This window comes from Delphinus delphis, chromosome 1 (genome assembly GCF_949987515.2).
Source record: "Delphinus delphis chromosome 1, mDelDel1.2, whole genome shotgun sequence".
NCBI classification, from domain to species: domain Eukaryota; kingdom Metazoa; phylum Chordata; class Mammalia; order Artiodactyla; family Delphinidae; genus Delphinus; species Delphinus delphis.
Genome location: NC_082683.1, coordinates 117,625,529 through 117,650,342, shown reverse-complemented (window position 1 = coordinate 117,650,342; position 24,814 = coordinate 117,625,529). Strand labels below are relative to the sequence as shown.

Sequence of the window (24,814 nt, the reverse complement as noted above, 5' to 3'; positions counted from 1 at the left end):
TATGTATAAGTGATTCACTTCGTTATAAAGCAGAAACTAACACACCATTGTAAAGCAGTTATACCCCAATAAAGGTGTTTAAAAAAAAAAAACATTCTGCAATGCATTTCTATGAAATGCTAATAAAATACTTTGGTTTATAGAATTAAACATTTTCTCCCCTTGGTAAACCAATTATTCCTTCAAGATCAATAGATAGTAAGTCCAAACAAATTCTGAGGGCCTAAAAGTAAGCTCATTAGTTTACAATAGAGTTCCCAAAGTGTGTTCTTTGGGATGATGTTAAGCATTATGTAAAATTTAAAGAGAAAAGAAAAAGTTGTATAGTCAAGAATAGCTTGCAAGCAGCAGGATGAAACACGTCACGCATATTTCTTAACTGTATCAACCTCTCAAAGCCTTTACTGGGCTAATGTGCATTGTGCATGTCTCTGAAAGAGGGACATATAATATGAAGCATTTCTCAAATTTACTTGGCTGACAAACTGCTTTCTGCAAATCTTCTCAAGGAACTATCCCACAAAAGGTATTTGGGAAACACTGGAGGTTCATAGGTTCATTTTCAGTAAACATATACCACGGGAAGCAGAGAGCCTGGTTCCCCTTAGACCTCAAGCTACTGACATAGACAAGATCACTGACAATTTTGACTCTGACTTAGCTAACTTATTTGCTTCAATCTAATTTTATTTTATGCCGATTCCTCCTCACAATAAGATAGGCAGTGAAAAATGGGAAGCTAAAGTAAACCTTACTCATGACAAAAATACAACAAAATTAGGACTTCACTGGTGGCGCAGTGGTTAAGAATCCGCTTACCAATCCACCTACCAATGCGAGGGACACGGATTCGAGCCCTGGTCCAGGAAGATCCCACATGTCTCAAAGCAACTAAGCCCGTGCGCCACAACTACTGAGCCTGTGCTCTAGAGCCCGTGAGCCACAGCTACTGAGGCCCGCGCACCTGGAGCCCGTGCTCTGCAACAAGAGAAGCCACTGCAATGAGAAGCCCGTGCACTGCAAGGAAGAGTAGACCCCGCTCGCCGCAACTAGAGAAAGCCCACGTGCAGCAACGAAGACCCAATGCAGCCAAAAAAAAAAAAAAAAACAACAAAATTAATCCCTTACAGGGTCAAAATAAAACTTTTTTCATTTTTCTAATATGTAACTAGGTTTATTTTTATTATTTATCTGGCTGTGCCGCATCTTGGTTGCAGCAGACAGGATCTTCGTTGCCGCGTGTGGGATCTTTAGGTGCAGCATACGGGATCATTTTTAGTTGTGGCATGCAAGACCTAGTTCCCTGACCAGGGATCGAACCCCGGCCCCCCTGCATTGGGAGTGCTGAGTCTTAACCACTGGGCCACCAGGGAAGTCTCCTGTAACTATGTTTAATTTCATTTTAGGTTACACAGAGTCTACAAAACACAGCATTCATTTTTTTTCCAAACTCCATCCCGTTCCTCCTCAAAACACCAGTCTATTAAAGCTAACAGTTGTCATAAGTGGAACTGAACACTCAAAGGGAAGCTAACTTCACTCAGAAAGATGCTTTATATTTCATCCAACTTGTGACACATTTCTTGAGCACCTGCCATGTGCAAGGGAACATGCTAGGAAAGGGGGTGCAATCCCCCCCTCCTCATGGAGCTTATCCTTGGACAAGGTGGCCCGCTACTGAATGAATACTACACAGAACTGGCATAAGAGGTCAAAAAAGCCTAGCATGAAAGCATCTGACCTGATGTAAAAGGTCATGTGAAAGCTGTGATCTTAAAGATAAACAGTAGAAATGAATCAATAGAAAGAAGGGTAAGAGCAGTTTAGGTGGAGAGAAGGTGTGCCATGGCTGAGAGGCAGGAGAGAGCAGAAAGAAATGAAAACAGGCCCACATGATGCCAGCGAGCGGAGACAGGAGGCCCAGGAGAGAGAAGCTGGGCAGCTGGTAGGGCTGGTCAGGAACCCAGCAGCAACCTCTTCAGTGAAACAAAGGAAACATTTACCTTTTTGGACGTTACGTAATTGCTTCCAAAGCCAGTGGTGGCACTCAGATATTTCACCAGAGGATCGAGAGACTCGGGCTTTTGGTGGAAAAGCCAGACCTGGAAAAGAAGAGGGTGTCAGTGATTCTTCTCTTCTGCCCAAGGTGAGTGAGGCTGGAGGGGATGTACAATCGGCACTTTACAGAGCCCCAGACAAATTCTAAAAGTCCTCCTGAACAGCATCAGCTCACTGTGATGCCTTCATGAACCACTACTATAATTCGAAGGAAGACAGTAGGGCAGCCTGCTTAATAGCATCCTGTGAAATTTTTATTTAAAGCAAAAAACCATATTTTAGCTGTCTCTTCTCTTAATCCCCAGATTAAAGTTCATGGCATGTGGTCTGGAGCTTATTCAGAGTGGATACTCAGCTCACGCCACAGTAAAGTATGGGTCACTGATGTGATATTTTATTAATAGATAAGCACACACACGTACAACTTTCAAAAGATGTACGTGGTAAAAAGTCTTCCTCCCCAATTTTCTAGCCACCCAGTTCTCCTCTCTGGAAGCAAACACTCATGCTACTGTTTTGTATGTTCTTCTAAGGAAATCTATTTGCTTAAAAACATATATATCCATTTCTCTTATGCAAATGGAAGCAAAATATACACACTACTCCACACTTTGCATTTTTCACTTGAACAGGCCTTGGAGATACTTTCAAATCAGTATATGAAAATTTTATTCTCTTTTAAAGTAGCACAGTATTCCATTTCATGGATGTGCTATACTTTATATAATCAGTTTTCAACTGCTAGACCTAGAGGTTCTTTCCAGTTTTTGCTATTACAAACCTCACTGTGATGAATGATGAATACATCATTCCATATAAGTTTGAGTACATCTATAAGATAAATATCAAAGATGGAATTGCTGGGTTAAGGGTATGTGTGTTTATTATTTTGAATGATCTCGTCAAAGAGTCCTTCATAGAGGCTATATGAGTCTACTCTCCCCCAGCAATGTAGAAGAGTGCTTATTTCCCTAGACCACTGCCAATATAGTACGTTATCAAACTTTCTAATCTTTGCTAATCAGAGTTGAAAAACAGTTTTTCATTATAGTTTTAATTCGCATTTCTCTTAGTAGAAGTAAGATTAGGCATCTTTTCATATGATTAAAACAGTTTCAAAACTCTCTGTTCATGTCCTTTGCCTATTGTTCCAATAGGTTGTTTTTCTGGATTTGTTGAAGCTCCTTAGATATTAAGAAAATGTAACCCTTTATCTATGGTATGAGTAGCAGGTGTTCTTCCACTTTGTGGTTACTCTTTCGAGTATATGTGTAGTGAGAATTTTAGTCATGTAAAATTTTTTTACTTTTATTAAATCAAAATTTTCAGTCTTTTCTTTTATGGTTGGTTACTGGGCGCAGCTAAGCCTCCACACTCTTAAATTATTTTATAACTTCCCCGTTTTTGTTTTTTTTTGGCAGCACCAAGCAGCCTGTAGGATCTTAGTGCCCCACCCCCCGTATTTTTTTCTAGTAACTATATTTTAATTTTTATGGATCTTTTAACTTACCTAGAATTTTATTTGACAGTAAGGTAAGAAGAAAAGATCCTATTCTATTATTTTCTGAATAAACCATCTTTTCCCCATTGTTTTGGAAGGCCATCATTATCATATACCAAATCCCTGTATGCTGTGGGCCTATTCTCAACTTTCTATTCTGTTCCACTGATCTGTCAGTTCACATGCCAGAACTATACTTTTTTCATTAAGATGGTCTTCTTTAAAATCTCAAATGCTGAAATACACAGAATCCTTTACAATAAGCCTTCTCTCATTTACTCCTATAATTCCTATTTTACAGTTAATAGTAAAAAGCTTAGATGAGTGAAAAACATGTGCCCAAGGGTTCACAGCCAGAAACTGGAGAAATGGAATTTGAACAGAATTACTGTAATTCTATAGTAATAGAATTATATATAGCACATTCTTAACCACCGTGCTTTAGGCCACTCAGGTTCAAACCATTTAAGGAGATAAAACTTATCCAAAGATTGAAGAGATTCTTGCTACACACGTGGTGTGCTCAAACCCTCATTTGTATCCACCAGCATATATAACCATCACTAAGTGGTAATTACCTCCCACCCATCCACACTGAAGGAAATTACAGCAGGGTCACAACAAACTTTTAAAACTGTGACACTGGGGTCATGCTGCTCATCTCATCCAAATCCAACCTATCCTTCAGAGCCCGGATTAAGCCCGACTCAGCAAGCAAAGCCTCCTCCAACTAGTCCAGCCCCCCTGTGATCCTCCTTTCTGATTATCCCTACAGTACTTGCCACCAGATGACAGAATGTCTTACTTTCTTGTCTATTTTCTCTATTCATTCTTTTTTTCTAAACATGACTCTAAGCTCCTTAGTAACTTCTAACTATTTTGACTTCTAACTAGATTTTGACTTCTATTTCCACACCACCGACACTCAATACATACTTGACCTCTAGACTTGATTTTCAGTGACATAAATGTGCGGAATGAGTGCCCTAAAGGACTATTCATTATCTTAAATAGTTTGACATATACCTTAAGATATAATTAAAATTAGTTTAAAAGTACTAGCTTCTACTGTGTGTCTCTACAATCAATGCATTTGTTTCTGCAATGTTTACCAAAAGAAGAATGCCAAGTCAATTCCCTTAACGTTTGCCTTAATTTCAATTCAGCCACGATTTAAGAATCTGTTAAGTATGAGCACTACAGTGCTAGGCTCTTGGGTTTTCAAGATGCCTAGCAAAAGTCCTGAGGGAGCTAAATGGAGTGAGGGAGACACACACACAGAACTGACTTTAGTACAATAGAATTTCAACCAGATGGTGTAAAGCACAGAGGACAAATAAATTTCATCTTGTATGATGATTCTGATCCATTAGTAGTGGATGTCGTTGGGCCTTGAGTTGAAAAACACTCAGAGACATCATTTATGTAAGCAGAACAGAGTATTATGATCCATTACTAATGTCTGCCATTGATGAGGAAACACATGCAATCCACACATGTGCGATTTAAGGAAACGAACTTGTTTTCTAATAAAGTAACAACTCGATTCTCGAATATTAACAGAGAAAAGAGAACCTTCCCATAAGGAAGTGGAGGTGGACTTTGTTGCCTCTACTCTTGACCCATGAAACACACCTTCTCCACAGGAAATCTCACACTGACTGCCCAGCCACCGTCTTGCTTTGCCTGCCGCTGCAGTATTCCACGCTGTGCTCTCCTCCGGCTGCTCATGTATTTTGCTTCTACAGAAGTGCTGTCCCCACAACCATGGTATCCAGTGCCATGAAACATACTAAACTTTCAAAGTTCACTCCTAATGCTCAGAACTTAGTCCTAAACAGGACCTTGATTATTCAGAGCTTGTTCTCTTATCTTTTCTGTTAAGATTGTTTCTAAACCAGTGAACTTACAGTCTACATCTGTGAAGTGAATACAATATATTAAAACTCTAGTAACATACCAGTGCTTCTGTTCCATTGTATGGTGTCAACGTGAAAGCATTTGCGAAAAAGCGGAACTAAGAAAAAGAAAACCATATTCATTTCGTGGTGGTTTAGTCACAAAAGCATTATTCATTTAAATATTAATAAAAGACAACCTGCATTTCTTATTATAGAGCATTTTTTAAGTTTCAAAAAATAAAGAAATCTAAATAAGAAATATCACTTAATCTCCATTACTCCAATCAACCACTTTTAACATGAAGGCATATTTCCTTCTCATCTTTTTTCTCTGCCTGCTATAATGGAGGGATATTTTTTTCCTGAGCTCTACAAGGAGGGACATTTCCTAAAAGCAATATTTTCTAATGTGTGCTGGAGGACACTGGTCCTGCAAGATGGTCAAAATACAAAACAAACAAGCAAAAACATGATTCTATGATCATATAATGCACAATCGTACACTTTTGGGGAACTTTTAATGCATCTGACTACATTAAAAGCTCAGAGAAATCCAGTTTGATATCGTTTAACTCGTTATTGACCGGGGGATTTTTGCAGAAACTAATGCCTGTAGCCGATAATTTGTTATGAATATTGAAACGTCTCTAGTCAATAACGTTTGGGTAACAAAAGACGTATTAATATGTCTCTGAGACGTATATAACATATTACTGAGACATAATATACGTCTCAATAATGTGTGAACACAGGTTTCCCAAAATTATATAATCATAGAACTCTTGGGATCTATGGTGCATGACCAAAGAAACATTCCCTTAAAGAAAAGTGGACACTCAGATGGTGGTACAGTCGGAATATCAGGTAGTATGAAGCAGAGATTACATACTAAGTAACGTCAAAACCCTTGAATGAAATGGAATTCTGCCACCTTTAGATTCAATTTCTTATTTCCCAACCCTTAAACACAACTTTTTGGTTCCAACTCGAACAGCTTAAGTAAACTAAGACAAGAAGTATTCATCACTTACCAGCCATATGATTGGCATGATCAACGTCCACACAAAGGGAGGCATAATTCCATATGTCAAATTGGTCAACACCGTACCTGGGCACGCTACACTGGAATACAGACCCTGGGAACACAGAGAGGGGTAGCAATTAATTTTAATTCAATACACTTTGAGTCACCTATGTGCTAGTTAATAAAGGAGATACACAAATGAGCCAGCAAGCCAGGGCATCAAGGATCTATGCTCTAAGTTGTCCTTGAAGCTGGGTAGACCATTTCAGTCTAAGAATCATGTACTGAGAACTCACTCTGAGAGGCACTCAGGATGCAAAAAATAGTAAGATAAAGTCTCTATTCTCAAGAAACTTAGAGAACAAAGAATAACCAAGCTTGAAGCTGGACGAGAGAAGTAGGACCTGGTTACCTGAGTTTTCCATGTTAATAGCTTAATTGAAGATCAGCTGACCAATCAAAATAAGCTGTGACAAAGCGAGAGAGTGGCATGGGCATATATACACTACCAAACGTAAGGTAGATTAGCTAGTGGGAAGCAGCCGCATAGCACAGGGAGATCAGCTCGGTGCTTTGTGACCGCCTGGAGGGGTGGGATAGGGAGGGTGGGAGGGACGGAGACGCAAGAGGGAAGAGATATGGGAACATGTGTATATGTATAACTGATTCACTTTGTTATAAAGCAGAAACTAACACACCACTGTAAAGCAATTATACTCCAATAAAGATGTTAAAAAAATAATAAGCAGTTAAGATAAAAAAAGACATACACAGTAAAGTCTCTGCCTGCAAGAAGTTTCTGATCTAGTAAATACAACTAAACCTCAACTGTGTCTGTTTCCCTGCAGGTATATAAGGTCCATATCTCCAGCTTGAGTTGGGAGCTCCTGGCATCAGAGAGGAATGAGGGCTGTGTGTGGTTCCACAAAGACCTCCTCCAACTGAAGATCTCTAAATCAGGTTCTTAGCCCAGGACTCATCATTTTAGAAAGATCTGTTCTATAAAGAGAGCCCCAGTTAACATACGGCACGTATTAGTAATAGAAGAGGCCCTGGGTGGTCTTTAGTAATCCTTGGAGCACTGGGATTTGTTTTACTAGTTTATTTGGTTTAATTTTCACTGCATTTTACCTTATTTTGATGTTGACCATTTTAATTTATATTTTTATTACTTTTAATCTTATTATTTTTCTTTTAAACAAAAATAGAAAATGCCAGTGTAGCACAGTCAGTTCAGTGGACAGAAAGTACCCTGAGCATCAAAAGCTGGAAGGTCTTCTTCTTTATTCAGTGCTGCAAGGGCCTGGAGGTGCCTGACACGGATAATCCAGCCCCCGAGAGTCCCCCTGATTTACCAACAGTCCTCTGAAAACAGTCAGGAGTCTTAGAGACCAAAAATTCTTCCCAAGAATATTTTGCCCCAAAGATAGCTAAGGAAAATTTCTTATTCTGGGAACTAGCCAGGAACAGTTAGGGCCTTTTCAGCCCTAAATGAAGACATCTGTGAACTAAAATCCAGGGCTTCCAACACATACAACTTTCTGACATTAAGCAACAAAAGAAACAAGCAAGGAGGCCGTCTTATCCAAGACTACAGTCACCCCACACGTTTAATCCTAGGGAATGAGTGTGACGACCCTGAGTACTTCCACAAGGCCTGTGTGAGGGGCCATTCATGGATGGTTAGTCTTTCAGGTAGCTTGTACAGACCTAACAACATTTCCAGTCAGACAAGGCTTCAAAGGGAGGTAGCTCTTTATTAGCTACTTCTCTATTCATAAAAGCCAAGGAGAAAAATCACAGGCTGCAAAATAATCACACAGATTTTAGGAGGTGGCAGCATTAGCTAAATCTCCCTTTTCTGTAAAAGATGAAATCCCAAAATTTATTTGACAATTGAGACACGCAAAATCCCAGAGCTTATTATGAAAAGAGAAGCTAATCCACTCTGACCTTACCCCTAAAAGGGAGTTTCCAGAGGACAAGCAGTTGTGACAAGTTTTTAAACATCTCAAGAAATCTCAGGAGGAGGCTCACAACTGGACCCACACACTGAGCTCAAATAATAACAAGAAGAACAGTCAACACACAAACACACATAAGCACACGCACACACAGGTGCAGACCACATGACCACAGACACCCATACCCAAGCACACATACCACATATACAATCACATTCATATACATATGCACACACCCAAAAACACCATACATGTGCATGTGGATAGGCACACTCACACGTGTATGCATGCACACAAGCACACACCCTCCCACCCCCCACGCATTCACGCCCACATGTGTGCAGACACATGCACACACGCACGCAAGCACACACACACACATTCTGAGCACAAAGCATGGCTGTGACTGCTTCGTACCAATCCCATCATTCAAGCCTCCCAACAAATCTATGAGGCAGGCACTATTATTATCCCTGTTTCTCAGATAAGGAAACTGAAGTACAAGGAGATTAAATAATTTGTCCAAGTTTACAAAGCTGGTGACAAAGCAAGGATTCAAATGCATTTCTAGAGAATATGCTCATAGCTTCTACTTTTATACCACCCTCTTCACTAAGAGGCTTGATTCTAAGAGCCAGTTCTCAGAAGTGAGAATTCCACCTGATGAAGGTCTCCATTGCAGAATCAACCAGGTCTAGACCATTATGTAAGGCTTAGATTGCTGTACCTAAAGTGTGATCAAAGAACGTCCCTTAAGGGCAGATAGTTTCTGCACTGTCTTTTTATTTTTCCTTCCTCCTCGATTCTGAGTCTGAGCCAGTACCCTAAAAATGGTCTTTTGTAAATATTAGTGGAATTAAATTTCTCCCCAGTCCCACACTCAAAAAACACAGTCAAAGCAAATAAAGGAAAATGCCCATGGGAAAGACCAGAGATTTCCAGTTAAGATTTTAGACCTGGGCAAGAGAGACACACAAAGAAGCACTAAGTTCCAGACCACAGAGGACACAAGGAGCCAGCATGACTGACAACAGCTGCTCTCAAAACCCGGGTCCTCACAGAGACAGAGCTCTGCAGCCTCACCAAAGGTCACCACTCTCCAGAAGGCTTTCTAAGTACCAACTGTCTTATAACATCAGATATAATAAACACTGGGTGGCCGCATGGCTTAGTGGGAAAAATCCAAGCTGTGAAGTTAGCCATGGGCTCAACTCTGAGCTCTACCCTTTACTAGCTGCGTGACTTCTGGGTAAATGACTTAAGGGCTCCAATCTTTCGTGTCCTCATATGAAAATGGGAATACTCAGACCTACTTACTATGATGGGAAAGGTATTAAATGACATACATAGATAAAAAGGACAGCACCTAAAACATAGCAAATGCTTAACAGTAACTACTGACATTGTTAGTAGTATCATTCTGTTATATAAAATATAGCTCTTGAAGAGCTATGGAATGGTGAGTGAACCCCCATATATCTAAAAGGTCAGGAGCTAATTATCTCGGCCCTAAAACTTTCCTATACACCAACTATCAGTCTTCATCATGTCTTATCTTGTCCTCATAGTAATCCTGCTCAAGAAACAATATTTCATCTTCTAAACTACCATAGTTACTAGAAAGCCAGCCATCTTACTAGGAAATCAGTGGTAGTTCAGAAATCACTGCCCTGCCATTTCCATATCACTGAGACAGGCCTCACCCGCTGGTTGAAGTTCCTGTTCAAAGCCACACTCAGAAGGTCAATAGCATATTTGGAAGAGCTGTAGGGCTCCTGGCCTTTGCTGTGCTGGATGTCCTCAAGGTTGAAATTAGATTTCACTGCATTACGAGATGATGTCCAGATGAGCTGAGATGGACTGTCACTCTGACACAGGAGAGATTCCAGTTCCCGAATCTGAATGAGGAATAAAAGAAACAAAAAATGTATCAAAATATACTGAGGGAGTACAAGATAACAATTTTAAAACCAATATAAATGTACACTAGAATTGAACAGGTATGTCATTGGTAGAGTGGGACACAGGTACACAAGAGAAGAGACTAGACTGATCTATGTGGTAAGGGATTAGAGTTAGAGACATCAGTGTGAACTCATGATTAGCTTAATAAAGATTCAGATGGTTACATACAAAATATTTACAGATATTTATACATAAATGGGTTAGTATGCACATAGATACATCCTTGCTCTGTTAGCTGAGAGAGCCTAGAAGCAAATGCTATCTCAACAGCAATAAGCACCCATACCTTGGTTTCTAATACCATTCTCCAATAAAAGGAAACAGATCTCCTTAGGAAAATGGCTGATTCTAAGACTGGGATAGGAAATACGTAAGATGAGTCTTAAACATCATGTGATGCCAGAAAGGATGTGCTCAAAACAAAACCAGAAAGCCATAATGATGAGGGCACGTCGAAGATATAGAGGTTCCACAGGACAGAAAGCCTAGAAATAAACCCACGCAGCTATGGTCAATTAACCTAAGACAAAGGAGGCAAGAATATACAATGGAGAAAAGACAGTCTCTTCAATAAGTGGTGAAGGGAAAACTGGACAGCTACATGTAAAAGAATGAAATTAGAACATTCTCTAACACCATACACAAAAATAAACTCAAAGTGGATTAAAGACCTAAATGTAAGACCAGATAGTATAAAACTCCTAGAGGAAAACATAGGCAGAACATTCTTTGACATAAATTGCAGCAATATCTTTTTGGATCCACCTCCTAGAGTAATGAAAATGAAAACAAAAATAAACAAATGGGACCTAATTAAACTTAAAAGCTTTTGCACAGCAAAGGAAACCATAAACAAAACAAAAATACAACCTACAGAACGGGAGAAAATATTTGCAAATGATGCAACCAAAAAGGGATTAATTTCCAAAATATACAAACAGCTCATACAGCTCAATATCAGAAAAAACAAACAACCCAGTCAAAAAATGGGCAGGAGATCTACATAGACATTCCTCCAAAGAAGACATACAGATGGCCAAGAGGCACATGAAAAGATGCTCAACATCGCTAATTATTAGAGAAATGCAAATCAAAACTACGATGAGGTGTCACCTCATACCAGACTACAAATAATAAATGCTGGGGAGGGTGTGGAGAAAAGGGAACCCTCCTACACTGCTGATGGGAATGTAAACTGGTACAGCCACTATGGAGAACAATATGGAGGAGCTCTACTAAAAATAGAGCTACCATATGATCCTGCAATCCCACTCTTGGGCATCTGGAGAAAACCATACTGCAAAAAGATACATGCACCCCAATGTTCATTGAAGTACTACTTATAATACCCAAGACATGGAAGCAATCTACATGTCCATCAACTGATAAATGGATAAAGAAGATGTGAGATATATATATATATATATATATATGCCACAATGGAATATTACTCAGTCATAAAAAAGAATGGAATAATACCATTTGCAGCAACATGGATGGACCTATCATACTAAGTGAAGTAAGTCAGAGAAAGACAAATATCATATGACATCACTTATATGTGAAATCTAAAAAAATGATACAAATGAACTTATTTATGAAACAGACACAGAAAACAAACTTATGGTTACCAAAGAGGAAAGGTTGGGGGGGAGGGATAGATTAGGAATTTGGGAATAACATATACACACTACCATATAAAAAATAGATAACCAACAAGTATAGCACAGAGAACTATACTCAATATTTTGTAATAATCTATATGGGAAAAGAATCTGAAAAAAAAAGATATGTGTGTGTGTGTGTGTGTATATATATATACACACACACATACATGTACGTATAACTGAATCACTTTGCTGTACACCTGAAACTAACACAACATTCTAAATCAATTGTACTTCAATAAAATTTTTAATAAATAAATAAATTTTTTAAAAAGATATAGAGGTTCCAACTGAAAGAACTCCCAATGGCCCAAACTAAAATAATTTGAGCAAGAAAATAAAGTAGTATTTATAATACAAAGGAGAAAAATATATATCCATGAATCTGCATGGATATAACAAATGATTTTTTTCAGTTTTACTGAGGAATAATAGGCCAATAAATAAGTGATTGGAAAAAGATTTAAGTGGAGGAAAATAGACAAATCTCCCTTGCAGAGAGCTACTTGCAATAACTACTCTACTCTTAAGGAGGTCAAGCACAACCCCTTAAGTGTGGGCTACACATAGTAACTCTTCCAAAGAGTACAGTATGTAAAGGGAGAAAGAAACAAGTAACTTAATAGTGGAAAAACCTGACAAACACTGATTCAAGTCAGGGGATCAAAAAGAACATCAATATACCTAGAGTCTGTCATACAGAGTGAAGTAAGTCAGAAAGAGAAAAACAAATACCATATGCTAACACATATATATGGAATCTAAAAAAAAAAAAAGGTTCTGATGAACCTAAGGGCAGGACAGGAATAAAGACACAGACATAGAGAATGGACTTGAGGATATGGGGAGGGGGAAGGGTAAGCTGGGATGAAGTGAGAAAGTAGCACTGACATATATACACTACCAAATGTAAAATAGATAGCTAGTGGGAAGCAGCCGCATAGCACAGGGAGATCAGCTCCGTGCTTTGTGACCACCTAGAGGGGTGTGATATAGGGAGGGTGGGAGGGAGGGAGACGCAAGAGGGAGGAGATATGGGAACATATGTATAATTGATTCACTTTGTTATAAAGTAGAAACTAACACACCATTGTAAAGCAATTATACTCCAATAAAGATGTTTAAAAAAAAAAAGAACATCAATACTGATAAAACATATTGATTGGATGTGATGAGAATGGCACTCCATCTCTGTGGTCTTCTTCCTAAAAACACATTTTCTCAAATCTAACCATGAGGAAAACAGACAAATCCCAATCAAGGGACCATGTACAAATACCTGAGCAGTAATCCCAAAACTGTCAAGGTCTTCAAAAACAAGGAAAGTGTGAGAAACTATCACAACCAAGAAGAGCCTAAGGAGATTTGACTATTAAATGTAATGTGGTATCCTAGAAGGGGTGCTAAAACTGAAAAGGGACATCACACAAAATTAAGAGTTCTGAATAAGGTATGGACTTTCATTAATAGTAATGTATCAATATTGGTTCACTAATTGTGACAAATCTACCATACTAATGTAAGATGTCAATAATAGAGGAAACTGGGCATAGTGTATGCAGGAACTCTCTTTGCAATAATTCTATAAATCTAAGATTATCCTAAAACTGAAGTTTTATTAAAGAAAAATCTAGGAAATCTTCCAGATGTGCAATGAACATTTACATCAAACACAATCAAGAGAACTCACGAACATGAGATTAAATCAGTTACCTGGTTCCACAACTGTAATATTGCACTGTGCCTGGAACTTTACAGAAATTCTCTCTACTCTTTTAACAGCCCTAAAAGTTTGGTCATTTATAATCAAACTGGGGATGGATCCATTTATATAATGCATTTACATCTGGACATAGAATCCAAGTTTGTGATCCATAAAAAGTTGTAAGATTCCTAAAACTAATTTGGAGAGAGTGGAAGGCATCATCAACCTTCCTATCATTTTATTTGATAAATCAATCCCAAAACCCCTGCTGATAGGCCTACCTATATAAGGATACACAAAGATAAGTCATGTCACAAGGACATCTGTAATAACTGTGCCTTTGGCCACAACTCTCCTCTGCCATTCCCCCAACCTGGATTACCCCAATACTAGATATCCTTAACAACTTAATTTTTTAAACAATAGATTCATCAAAAAATTAACAGACTATTAACAGCAACAATTAACTTACCCTCTACCACTGCCAATTAATTTAATAATTTGAAAAGAGAGCAAAGAGGAGAGGATTATGAAAAGATAAAGGAAATATTAGATAATGAATCCCTGTAGAGCTATAAAACATGACCATATAAGAATTCAATCCCAGCCTGAACTATATTTTAACTTTTGTCATTGAAAAGGTAATACCACATATTTTTTTTAAGATTCATGTTTCATTCTAAAGGATCTAGAATGAAACATGAATCTCCCACTCATCCCTGATGCTCTAGCACCCCAGTTCAAAGGTATCCACTGTTCCCAATTTCATCTGTATCATTCTAGAAATAGTATATACATGTATATACAATGTGTAAAGATATATATTTTTGTTTGTTTACACAAATGAGATCACACTATACAAATTACAACCTGCTATTTCTTCTCAATAATGAAATACTAGAGGCTATCCCATGTAAGTGCAAAATATTTATCGGATTTCTTTTAGTGGTTTCACAATATTCCAATGTTTATGTATATCTTAAATTATGTATATACAGGCTAGTCCTCAAGGAGGTCCAATTTTGAGGGAAATTAGGTTTAAGGTGAAAAAAGTGATCATGAATATAAAAGTGTCAGAGATACAAGTTCTACGCAAGCAAACCCAACATTAGAAGGAGTTCTTCTCGCACCAAGGAATTAAAAGCAACTGGCAACATATCTGGCCATTACTTAATCTAGATATTAAAGCTGTCCTATGAGACTAAACCTGAGGAAAAAGCACAGAACAACCTAGACAAGTTGCACATCCCTTGCTTAACTTTATAGTTGCCTGAAATTGTGGCACACCAGACTGGATGCTTAAAAAAAAATCTCAAATCAAGATAGTAAAAGATTAACCATGAAGTAATGTTTAATAATGGCTTCCCTGTCACCCCATCCTATCTGATGCAAAGCCCAGTTTCAAAGACCATTTAGAACAGTACTGGTGCACTTACTCAGTTCTGTACATTGTTTCTGAAGGTGCTTGTGTGTTTATACCTTACTTTCTCTCCGATCTCTAAAGCTGATGTCAAAAGAAAAAATATACCAGTAGGCTGCTTTAAGCAATGTCTTCAAAGAGTAGAGTGATCACCCTATTTAAACACGCAAAGATTTAATGCTAGCCATAAACTAATGAGCTTAACGAAACAGCACTGTGATCTATCTATGCAAGTGTTTAGGATCACAGTACTAAGTGTTGGCTTATTAAGCCCAAAGCCTTTTTACCAGGATAAAGTGGCCAAAGACATTGGTTGCAAACACCTCCTGGAGGCCATCGGCAGTAATCTTTTCACTCTGGGTCAGCACTCCTTCAGCTGTAGAGAATATATGAATCGCTTTTCTGAAACAGTAGAAGACAATTGCATGACTTTTTAAAGCTTTTTTAACTGAAGATACTAAACAGACACCCCCTCCTGCCTTCCCCCACCCTAAAACTACATTTTCCTTGATTCTGTAATAACAGGAACAAAAATACCTATTTCTCAGAGTGGGTTATCATGAGTACTAAATCAAATGCAAAAATGCTTTCTTGCCCCAATTCACAGAAGGACTTACACAGTTATAGCTCATACTACCAATAGGAACCTGAGTCTCTCAAAAACCTGCTGCAAAAACTCTCGTCACCTCTTTCCAAACCAGGTTACAAGTCAGCTGCCCTGGGGAAATAATAGCTACGCCAAGAAGAAAAAGTCATCCCCTGAACACTGACTTTTAACTGCTGAACAAAGTTAAACAGGCTGTTTTATTATCAGGAATTCTTGAAGCATCGAATATACTAATTGATTTGCTGTGAGATCTATGTCGTAGGTCAAGACCAGCGTGGAATTTTGTGTGTAGGGCTCTGTTTAATGGCAGAGAAGTAAAACATAAGTAGCAGTATAGGAAATAGCATGCAGTGAGAGTAATATCTGTTTATGAATAAGTACCCTGGGTCACAAAATAAGATTTATTTCTTACTGTAGGTTGTGGTTAAACATTTTTGGAAGCCACTCTAATAGTGCATATAGAGAATCTCCCAGGAAGGTATTTAGGTCTGTACATTTCCCCAGCCTACTGGTCAGGGCACCTGGCATACAGCTGAGAAATTGCTTCTCAAGTTGCCTTCCTGGGTATTAGAGTCTCACTGACAATTCTGCCTAGTTCTGAAATGTTCTTGCTAACAGACACAGTCAGGCAGACCAAAATTGACCTGCCAAAACGTCCAACCACTCAGAATGTCCTGGGGACCAAGAACACAATAAGAATCATGACTTGCAACGTTCCTCACAAAGATGAAACCTTCTTTCATGACATGGCTGCAACACGCCCTTTCTGTCTTCATCCTTCTCAACACCCCCTCATCTCAAGTTATCCTACTGAGGGCAAAACTAGGCAAAGTAATAAACACCTTCCTTCTAATCAGTTCACCTAGAAGACGGAAATTACCTTGAAAAGAGGCCACAGAAAAGTGCTTTGATATTTAGCTGTGGATTAGGCATGATCCCAGCATTCAGATATACATAGTCAAATCTCTGAAACCTGCAAGTAAAACCAAGAAAAGATCGTTAGTTATCTCTTTGAGCAACTAGAATAAAGAAGGCCTATGAAGGACAGAAAGTACTTTCTGAACCAAAAAGATGGCCATAGCAAGCTAAAGCATCAGTATTACATTCTCAACAGTTTTTCTTTAGCCATGGTAAATATTTGAGTATTCTTTTTTTTGATGGTGGCTTCAAACAGAATTTGGAGAGCTATAACGGGCTTTGAAGTCCAATCTTCTCTGATCAATGCCCCTTCCAGCTTAGTCCTCCCAACAAGGCACTGAAACAACTTTCTATTAAACCCATTCTCCTTCTGGTCTTAGAAAGTTTTTTGCATTTTTTTTTAATTCACATCTTCCCTCATTGACAAGTGAAATCTATGTAATCTGATCCATCAGTGCTGGAATCTGAACGCCAAGATATCCACTAGAGCATTAGATCCATGTGGAAACCTCCCCTTGTTCATGGCCAGGTGCTCTGTGTCATAAAATGATGAAAGCTCACAAGAATACAATGAGATTATAGAAGCTGAATGGGGGTAAGGTGCTTCCGATAGGCTCCCTCCAGGACACGTGTGAAATGCTGACTTGCGAAGCCTTTTTCACCAACGTAAACCTTGATCTAAGTGTATTCTTTTTGAACTAGATTCAAGGTAAGTAGAGCCCGTGCTCATTACACTTACAGACACTATGAATATTCAAAATGTCGCCTAGAATTCTGTGCACCACACTGTCTCCCTGTCCTCCGTATAACCCAGGACAACACGGGCCACAGCTACTAAAGCTGGTACCTCAGGATCATACATGGTTACCAATACACACCACACACGACATTTCCTGATCATCCTATAAGTAATCAACAGCTGCATGGCTCTAATTATAAACTGACTGTTTAAACTGCTCATACTGATACCATCAGGTTATCCATGTACGAGCCACAGAGACAGTATGGGTCCAGCTATTGCTAGTTGTTCCATTATCTAACTTGCAAACTTTCACCTAAGTATACTAACAAATCTCGCTGGGAACGGAGAGGGAATGTGTAGCAAAGAGTGGAAATGGCAAATTTCCAAATTCAGGTCTGGCTGCTGTTAAACGGCATAGTACCCTTGAAAGCTTAAATGACTGACACAAGTGTTCTATTCTGGATAAAACGGAACCACTATTCCTTATCAGTTTTCAGCGGCACAAATCTAATAGAACAGAGTATCACAGGTGGAAAGACCAGCATCAGGAACGGTGCTGCTTCAGCCAACTGGAAAGGGCCCTTCTCAAGCTCTCTTAGCCTCTAAATTTAGGTCCACAGTCGAAGATATCCATTTGGGCCATGAAGGGCAAGACATCCTTCGTATAAGCAAGAGATCTATCTGGACACTGTCACATATTCCCAAATTTGTCAGTATCACTACAACCATCATTTCCTAAATTCGGATAATACCACCCACCTCAAAGAGAGCTGTTTTGAGGATTAAATAAATACATCAACGCTGCACTTAAATGCTGACAGGCAGCTGGGACAACTCACCATCTTAGTGCTACCTTCTTCCCCACAGCCTCCCCCCTTATGTTTGGGTCGAATTACTAAATATCTTACTAAATACTAAATTACTAAAACTGTGATAACCTATCCTGAGCCTTTGAAGGCAGTTGAGAATAGTCAGTACTATGAATGTTGCAACATGAAATCTCAAAACTGTACTGAAATGGGCTACGACTAACTGAGGATGAAGGTTCTATTCTGCTAAACAAGGCAATAACTAAACCTATACAAAACAGGATGAGAGAGCCAACTGGCTGAGAAGGTTTGGGGACAGAAAGCCTGCAAACACGACTTGAAACTCATAACTGCTCTCCCGACTTGAAGGTTTTAAATCAGCAAGGACACTGACTGTATAGTTTCACAGACTTGGAGACAAGTTATGGAAAAGTAGATGTGAAACCTAGAAAAGCTCAGTTTTTAGAAAGACAGTGTGACAGAAAATTCTAGGAGCTCAGCAGTAGAGGAGAGCAAACCCTCATTTACAAAGGGCTAAGGCTGCAGGGAAAACTGTGCCGAAGAAAACCAGTTTCACTTTGTAACTTGTACATGTGGAACAGGGTAATGCAAATTGCTATCAATAAACATATACAAAATGCAAACTATTGCAAACTTCCCTGGTGGCGCAGTGGTTGAGAGTCCGCCTGCCGATGCAGGGGACACGGGTTCGTGCCCCGGTCCGGGAAGATCCCACATGCCGCGGAGCGGCTGGGCCCGTGAGCCATGGCCGCTGAGCCTGTGCGTCCGGAGCCTGTGCTCCGCAACAGGAGAGGCCACAATAGTGAGAGGCCCCCGTACCGCAAAACAAAAACAAAACAAAAGCAAACTATTATTCTTCAGCCAACGCTTTAACCAAGAAGGTCTTCCTTATGTATACTGAAGTTCATTTTATTGTCCAAGGAAATAAAGCAGCTCTTGCTTTGTAAGGGCCTCAATTACAAAAATATAATTAATAATTTATTGTTTAAATTAAATGACTGATTAAATTTAATTATTCCAGATATTGCTAGGACTCAGCATGGACTAGTGCAGGGTTCTTGACTTTTTGATCATAAATTCCTCTTAGAATTTAATAAAAAGCATGCCCTCTCTCTCCAGAAAAATGCACTGTGCACCCATATGCAATTTATTGTACACACTTTCTGGGAATTTATACATCCAAGGACTCTATCCCTTCATATACTAAATATTTATCAAATGTTTATTACATGCCAATTACTGTCCAGGTATGAACAAATTTTTAGTGGCCTGGGGAAGTTTCTTCACTTGGCAGTACCTGCCCTACCACTTAATGAAGTTCTTATGTGAAGGAAAGATGCAAAAAATGCATTCAAACATCAAAGGACTTACACTAACATAAAGCTTCACAACTGACCACATGTCAAAATACACTGATAAATTAATCTTCATGGAATGGTCATGATTTTGACTGAGAATGAAATTTTGGTACTGAGGCAAGGCAATAACGGGTCACTCTATACAGATTTCCTCAGCGTAACTTCTTTTTATACTGCACCTATTTCTTTTTTAGGTTTTCCTATCCTTTCTTATTCTATTAGCTGTTGTGTTGCACGATCACATGAGAGAAAAGCCATCCACAAGAGGCATACCTTTGCTTGAGCTCCTTGGAGGCCTGGAACACTGACGGCAGGCTGCTGACATCCACCTGCACGGTGGAGACCTCGGCGGTGGGGTGGGAGGCCAGCAGAGCAGTGCGGACGGCTTCCGCTTTGCTCATGTTCCTGCACGCCAAGCACAGGTGAAGCTCATGGTCTTCCTCCAGCAACCGCCTGCAGAGGGCTAGGCCAACGCCACTGAAAGGACAATTCAGATACAGGATATGCATTCAATGAGATGGTGCCAAATAGAAGCATTTCTCCCTGGCTCAGAAGACTGATTTTGTCAGCTTGAGCCCCAACCAGGAGCCCAGGTAGACAGAAAGAATTCAAAAATTATGTATATATGTGCCACATCTTCTTTATCCATTCATCCGATTATGGACACTTAGGTTGTTTCCATCTCCGGGCTATTGTAAATAGCGCTGCAATGAACATTTTGGGACATATATACACTACCAAACGTATGGTAGATAGCTAGTGGGAAGCAGCCGCATAGCACAGGGAGATCAGCTCGGTGCTTTGTGACCACCTAGAGGGGTGGGATAGGGAGGGTGGGAGCGAGGGAGATGCAAGAGGGAAGAGATATGGGAACATATGTATATGTATAACTGATTCATTTTGTTGTAAAGCAGAAACTAACACACCATTGTAAAGCAATAAAAAAAATAATAATGTTGCAATAAAAAAATGTAAAAGAAAAAAAAATTATGTAAAGAAGGGGGAACCCTCCAACTCTAATAGTCACTGGCTCAGGACGCTGTCCCGTTTGTGTCTCTTTCATTCTGCAAAAGCTCGATGACCCAAATAACTCGACTGCAAATCAGAGTTCTCCTTTAGCATTTCTTTTAAGACAGAGTTTATCCTGCCAGTGGTTTTCACTTTACACTGATTATGACACTCATGAAAGTGATTCAGTACATCACCAGCAAATGTGGAAAAGAACATCTTATTAGTGTTTTCCGGTGTGCATGTTTTACTCCGCTAAGTTCCTCGAGGGCAAGGGCTCTACTATCTGTTGGTATCATGGCCAGTAGCAGGAGCACCAGAAATTCCTGATAAGGAATGGATGAATCTTTCAAGGAAAAGGTATAAGTAACATGGCAGGAGATACAAGTCCCTCTCAACTGCTATGATTGAATAACCAACAGGAAGAGAAAGAACTCAACATGATTAAGTAGAAGATAGGAATGGGACATATAAGATGGGTACCAGGAGAGAGAAGCAGGGATGAGTACAAGTGTCAAAGATAAATGACCTCCTTCAGAAAGAGCATTGTGAAACCACATAATGGGGACAGCATTCAGACCAGGTTGGCTGATAACAATGAAAACCTGGGTAAATGGGTTTTCTTCCAAGACTTAAGCTGATTCCAGGCAAAAAGCCTAGTACCATCAGTAACCTGAGCATCAAATATAGCTATGTTTATTCATCCCCACTTGAGAATAGGCCTTTACTACAAATATACAACTGCACGTATCACAATATTTGTAAAAGAAACAAACACACAAAATCAAGTCTGACTTATTTAAGCAACTTCCACATAGGAAGCACCGAACCAGTTGTTAAAGTTACTCAGGTGAGGGCACGCTAAAATTCTGCCCATTACAGACACCTGCCAGGTTTGGCTTAGTCAACATGGACATGGCCAGATAACTGAAAGTGAACTAATTTTAAATGACATTTAACATATCCTCAGTCTTAATCCCCCCAAAACTCTAAATGCAACAATTAGAAAAATGGTTTCGTTACTTTCATCCTCCACACACTGTTCACTTAATAGCAAATGAGAAGTAAAACAGGCACTAGAAGAGGCTGAATCCAAATGCCCAACCCTGGAGTAATTACTCATTGGCAGTATGGTTATTTGCACTCCTTTCATGCCTTAACAGGAAAAAGTTGCTTTTCTCTGAGTTTCTGAAGAGTATATATACTAGGGGTCTAGCACGGTGTTACATGGAATGAGATTTTCCCCCCCAGTGTTCTAACGCTCATGGACGCTGAAATTTACCTAGGGCCAGAAGCCTAGCACAAAAAAAACAGCTGGAGTACAAAATATGGCAACCTGGTCACGATTAAATTACCAGTGATGAGAAAGTCAAAGACGGGAAGGAGGCGAGGTCTGCGTGGGAAGCGCCCTTTCCCTGGATACAGACAGTATCGTCATTGAGAGACTCATCTCTTAGTGGCGCTCTAGTTTTCTTTCCGCTGTCATGTTTAATTCAAAGCACCAGTTACTGAGCCCCTCACTGGGCCGACAAGTCCGGTACCTCGCGCAGTGGGGGACCCAGGGAAGAGCGGGCCAGGGTCTCGGCCATAGTCCCCACCGAGGCAGGGTCAGCGACGGGAGCTCCCAGGGTCGGTCTGCGGCAGGTCCTCCTGGTCCGGTACTTCCTGCTCCCTCGGACCGCCCCCCCACTCCACCCCGCCGCCGCCGCCAGTATCGCGATGGAGCCCTCACCTGCTCGCCCCGGTGATCAAAACCACTTTCCGCATGGCCGCGCACCCTATCACCACGCACCCAGGAAGCAGGTACCGCGCAAGGCTTCTCACAAGTATTATACTTTGACCCGTATCCCCGCCCCGGCCGCGCCCCCAGCCCTTCAATCAGGGCCCGGCGGGGCCCCGCCTCCCTTTGCGTCATCTACTTCGCGCTGGGTCCCTCCTCCATCGCAGCCCGCCTTCCGCTCGCGGCGCGGGGGCGGGGATGGAGTGAGATAGGCCGAGGGGCGGAGCCGCATGTCGCCCAAGGCCCAAGCCAATCCGGGCTCTCCCCGCCCCTGACCCTGCTCGCCCCGCCCCTCGGCGGAGCAGGTGTCCCGCCCCAGACCCTGCGCGCGCCGGGGGCGTAAGGCGTTTGTCTTGCTTGGGCTGTGCTCCCAGCAGAGCGGTAGGGTACGGGCTTCGTGGTATACACAGGGTCGATACCCTGGCGCCTCCGATTGGCGCTTCACTGCAGGAAGACCTCAGGATATTTGCACCAGAGCTTCTCATTTTAGAGGAAAGGTTTGAATCTAGGAACTGAAGTTTGGGGACTATCATCTACTTAGTTTTCCATCCAGGCACTGTGCCACTTAACAGCCCAGCTGCCCCAGAACTCCTCCTCCTCTAAAAGACTCATCTTCGCGAAAATGAACATTTGTTTTATTAAGAACTTTACGTAGAATCAAGCATGAAGTACCAATTTTCAAAACTTGGAATATGGTATGGAACCAGAGAATCTCAGAACTCCGTAGGACGCAATGGGTCGTGTACTGTAACCTCCTATTTCATTATGTTTCAAACTCTTTGTGGTAAAAGACCCGCTTTGTTTTTCAAAGCCATCCCAGATGGGTACTTTTGTAATATACAATAAAAATAAATTACTAGAAAAAAGAAATAAAATGCAAAAGGCATACAAGCCCCAATTTTTTTTATTAGCTTCAACAGATGATACTCTGCCAAACTGCTGTAAAAACTTACTTTAGGGGCTTCCCTGGTGGCTCAGTGGCTGGGAGTCCGCCTGCCGATGCAGGGGACACGGGTTTGTGCCCTGGTCCGGGAGGATCCCACATGCCGCGGAGCGGCTGGGCCTGTGAGCCATGGCCGCTGAGCCTGCACGTCCAGAGCCTGTGCTCCGCAACGGGAGAGGCCACAGCAGTGAGAGGACCGCGTACCGCAAAAAAAAAAAAAAAAAAAAAAAAAAAAAAAAAAAAAAAATTACTTTAGGTTTCTGGATTATTGTGGACTGGTAACAATGTGACCATCACCAGTCCCGGTCCACACTAAGGAATACTGCGCATCATGTATCAAACTCTGTGGAACACGCTTTATTTCACAGCCTCTTTCAAAATTTTAGTTATTTATAAACAGCAATGATCTCTGAAAGATATGACTGAGATCATTTATATTGGCTTTTGAATACCCTAGAGGTTTTGATTAATTTAGTATCAGTTAAGTATGAGATAAATCCTATACCAATAAAATTAGACTGAAAGAATAAATGTGATTATTAAAGATTTGATTCCTAAATTATCAATTCTTCTTTATTATTTGGGTGAAACACAGCTACTATCCTTAATCCCACTTTCAATTATTCTAAGAGGCCACAATTTAATAATATTTTCTCAAAGTCTTGGGGTAAAATTAACCCCATGTTGGGCTGCACCCTGCAGTCTTGCAATCCTTGCAACTGCCCAGTCCCTAGACCAAAGAAAGAACCAGAAGTCAGCTACAGAGACATCAATGATTTATTGCACAGGGAACCTTACAAGTCAGAGGCAATGATCCTGGAGTGACACCCCACTGTGTATGGCCAACAGCAGGCAGGACAAGGCAGCAATCTTCGCTACACAGTAGAGGAGAAGGTTATCAGTAATAGGGGATTTGACATCAAAAGAGCTCCTTGGTTGCCAGGGGGACTGCTGGAAGGTCTTGTTCTTTGGTTTAGCAACCATTGCAAGGGCCAGATTTTCTTGTTGATGATCAAACATACTGGAGTCATTCTGGTCCTCGGGCTAGAACAATAGTTAGCTGGGGGGTGGGCTGATCATAGAGGTAGTTACTAATTAAACTTTGTGCTTAGGAGAAGGAGGCAGTCATGTGCATAAGGTAAGGGTGAGGCAGGGCCAGGTAGGGCAGGGCTGTACAGAGAGCAAGAGAGAGGCCATCTTATAAGGCCTGACGGTACACCCCAAACTTTAGAATCTAGACCCAAAGTCTCCTTTTAGAGTGTCTTAGAGCTCTGAGATGACTTGTAAAACGAATAAGAGAGGGGACACAAGTGTTGTGTGGCTATCCTATGAAAAACTCTTTCCTACAAATAAGGTGAAGATGCAGCACCTTCACAATCTAAGGGTGACAACCAGTGTAGGACTGACTGTGACTTAAGGGAAG

At 40.5% G+C, this 24,814-nt stretch overlaps 1 protein-coding gene across 1 annotated transcript in view; it reads right to left on the bottom strand.

The window, feature by feature from the left end:
- The window catches only part of HSD17B7 (hydroxysteroid 17-beta dehydrogenase 7), a 32,962-nt gene extending 10,412 nt beyond the window's left edge, over positions 1-22,550 (bottom strand). Inside the window, exons 1-8 of the mRNA XM_060033349.1 lie at positions 22,401-22,550; positions 19,934-20,137; positions 16,693-16,785; positions 15,493-15,607; positions 10,152-10,346; positions 6,492-6,596; positions 5,520-5,576; positions 2,004-2,102 (exon numbers count right to left, since the gene is read on the bottom strand). Of these exons, the coding sequence (XP_059889332.1) occupies positions 2,004-2,102; positions 5,520-5,576; positions 6,492-6,596; positions 10,152-10,346; positions 15,493-15,607; positions 16,693-16,785; positions 19,934-20,137; positions 22,401-22,435 (903 nt within the window). The 5' untranslated portion in view covers positions 22,436-22,550. The remainder of the gene's footprint in view (positions 1-2,003; positions 2,103-5,519; positions 5,577-6,491; positions 6,597-10,151; positions 10,347-15,492; positions 15,608-16,692; positions 16,786-19,933; positions 20,138-22,400) is intronic.
- Between the last annotated feature and the right edge of the window lie 2,264 nt (positions 22,551-24,814).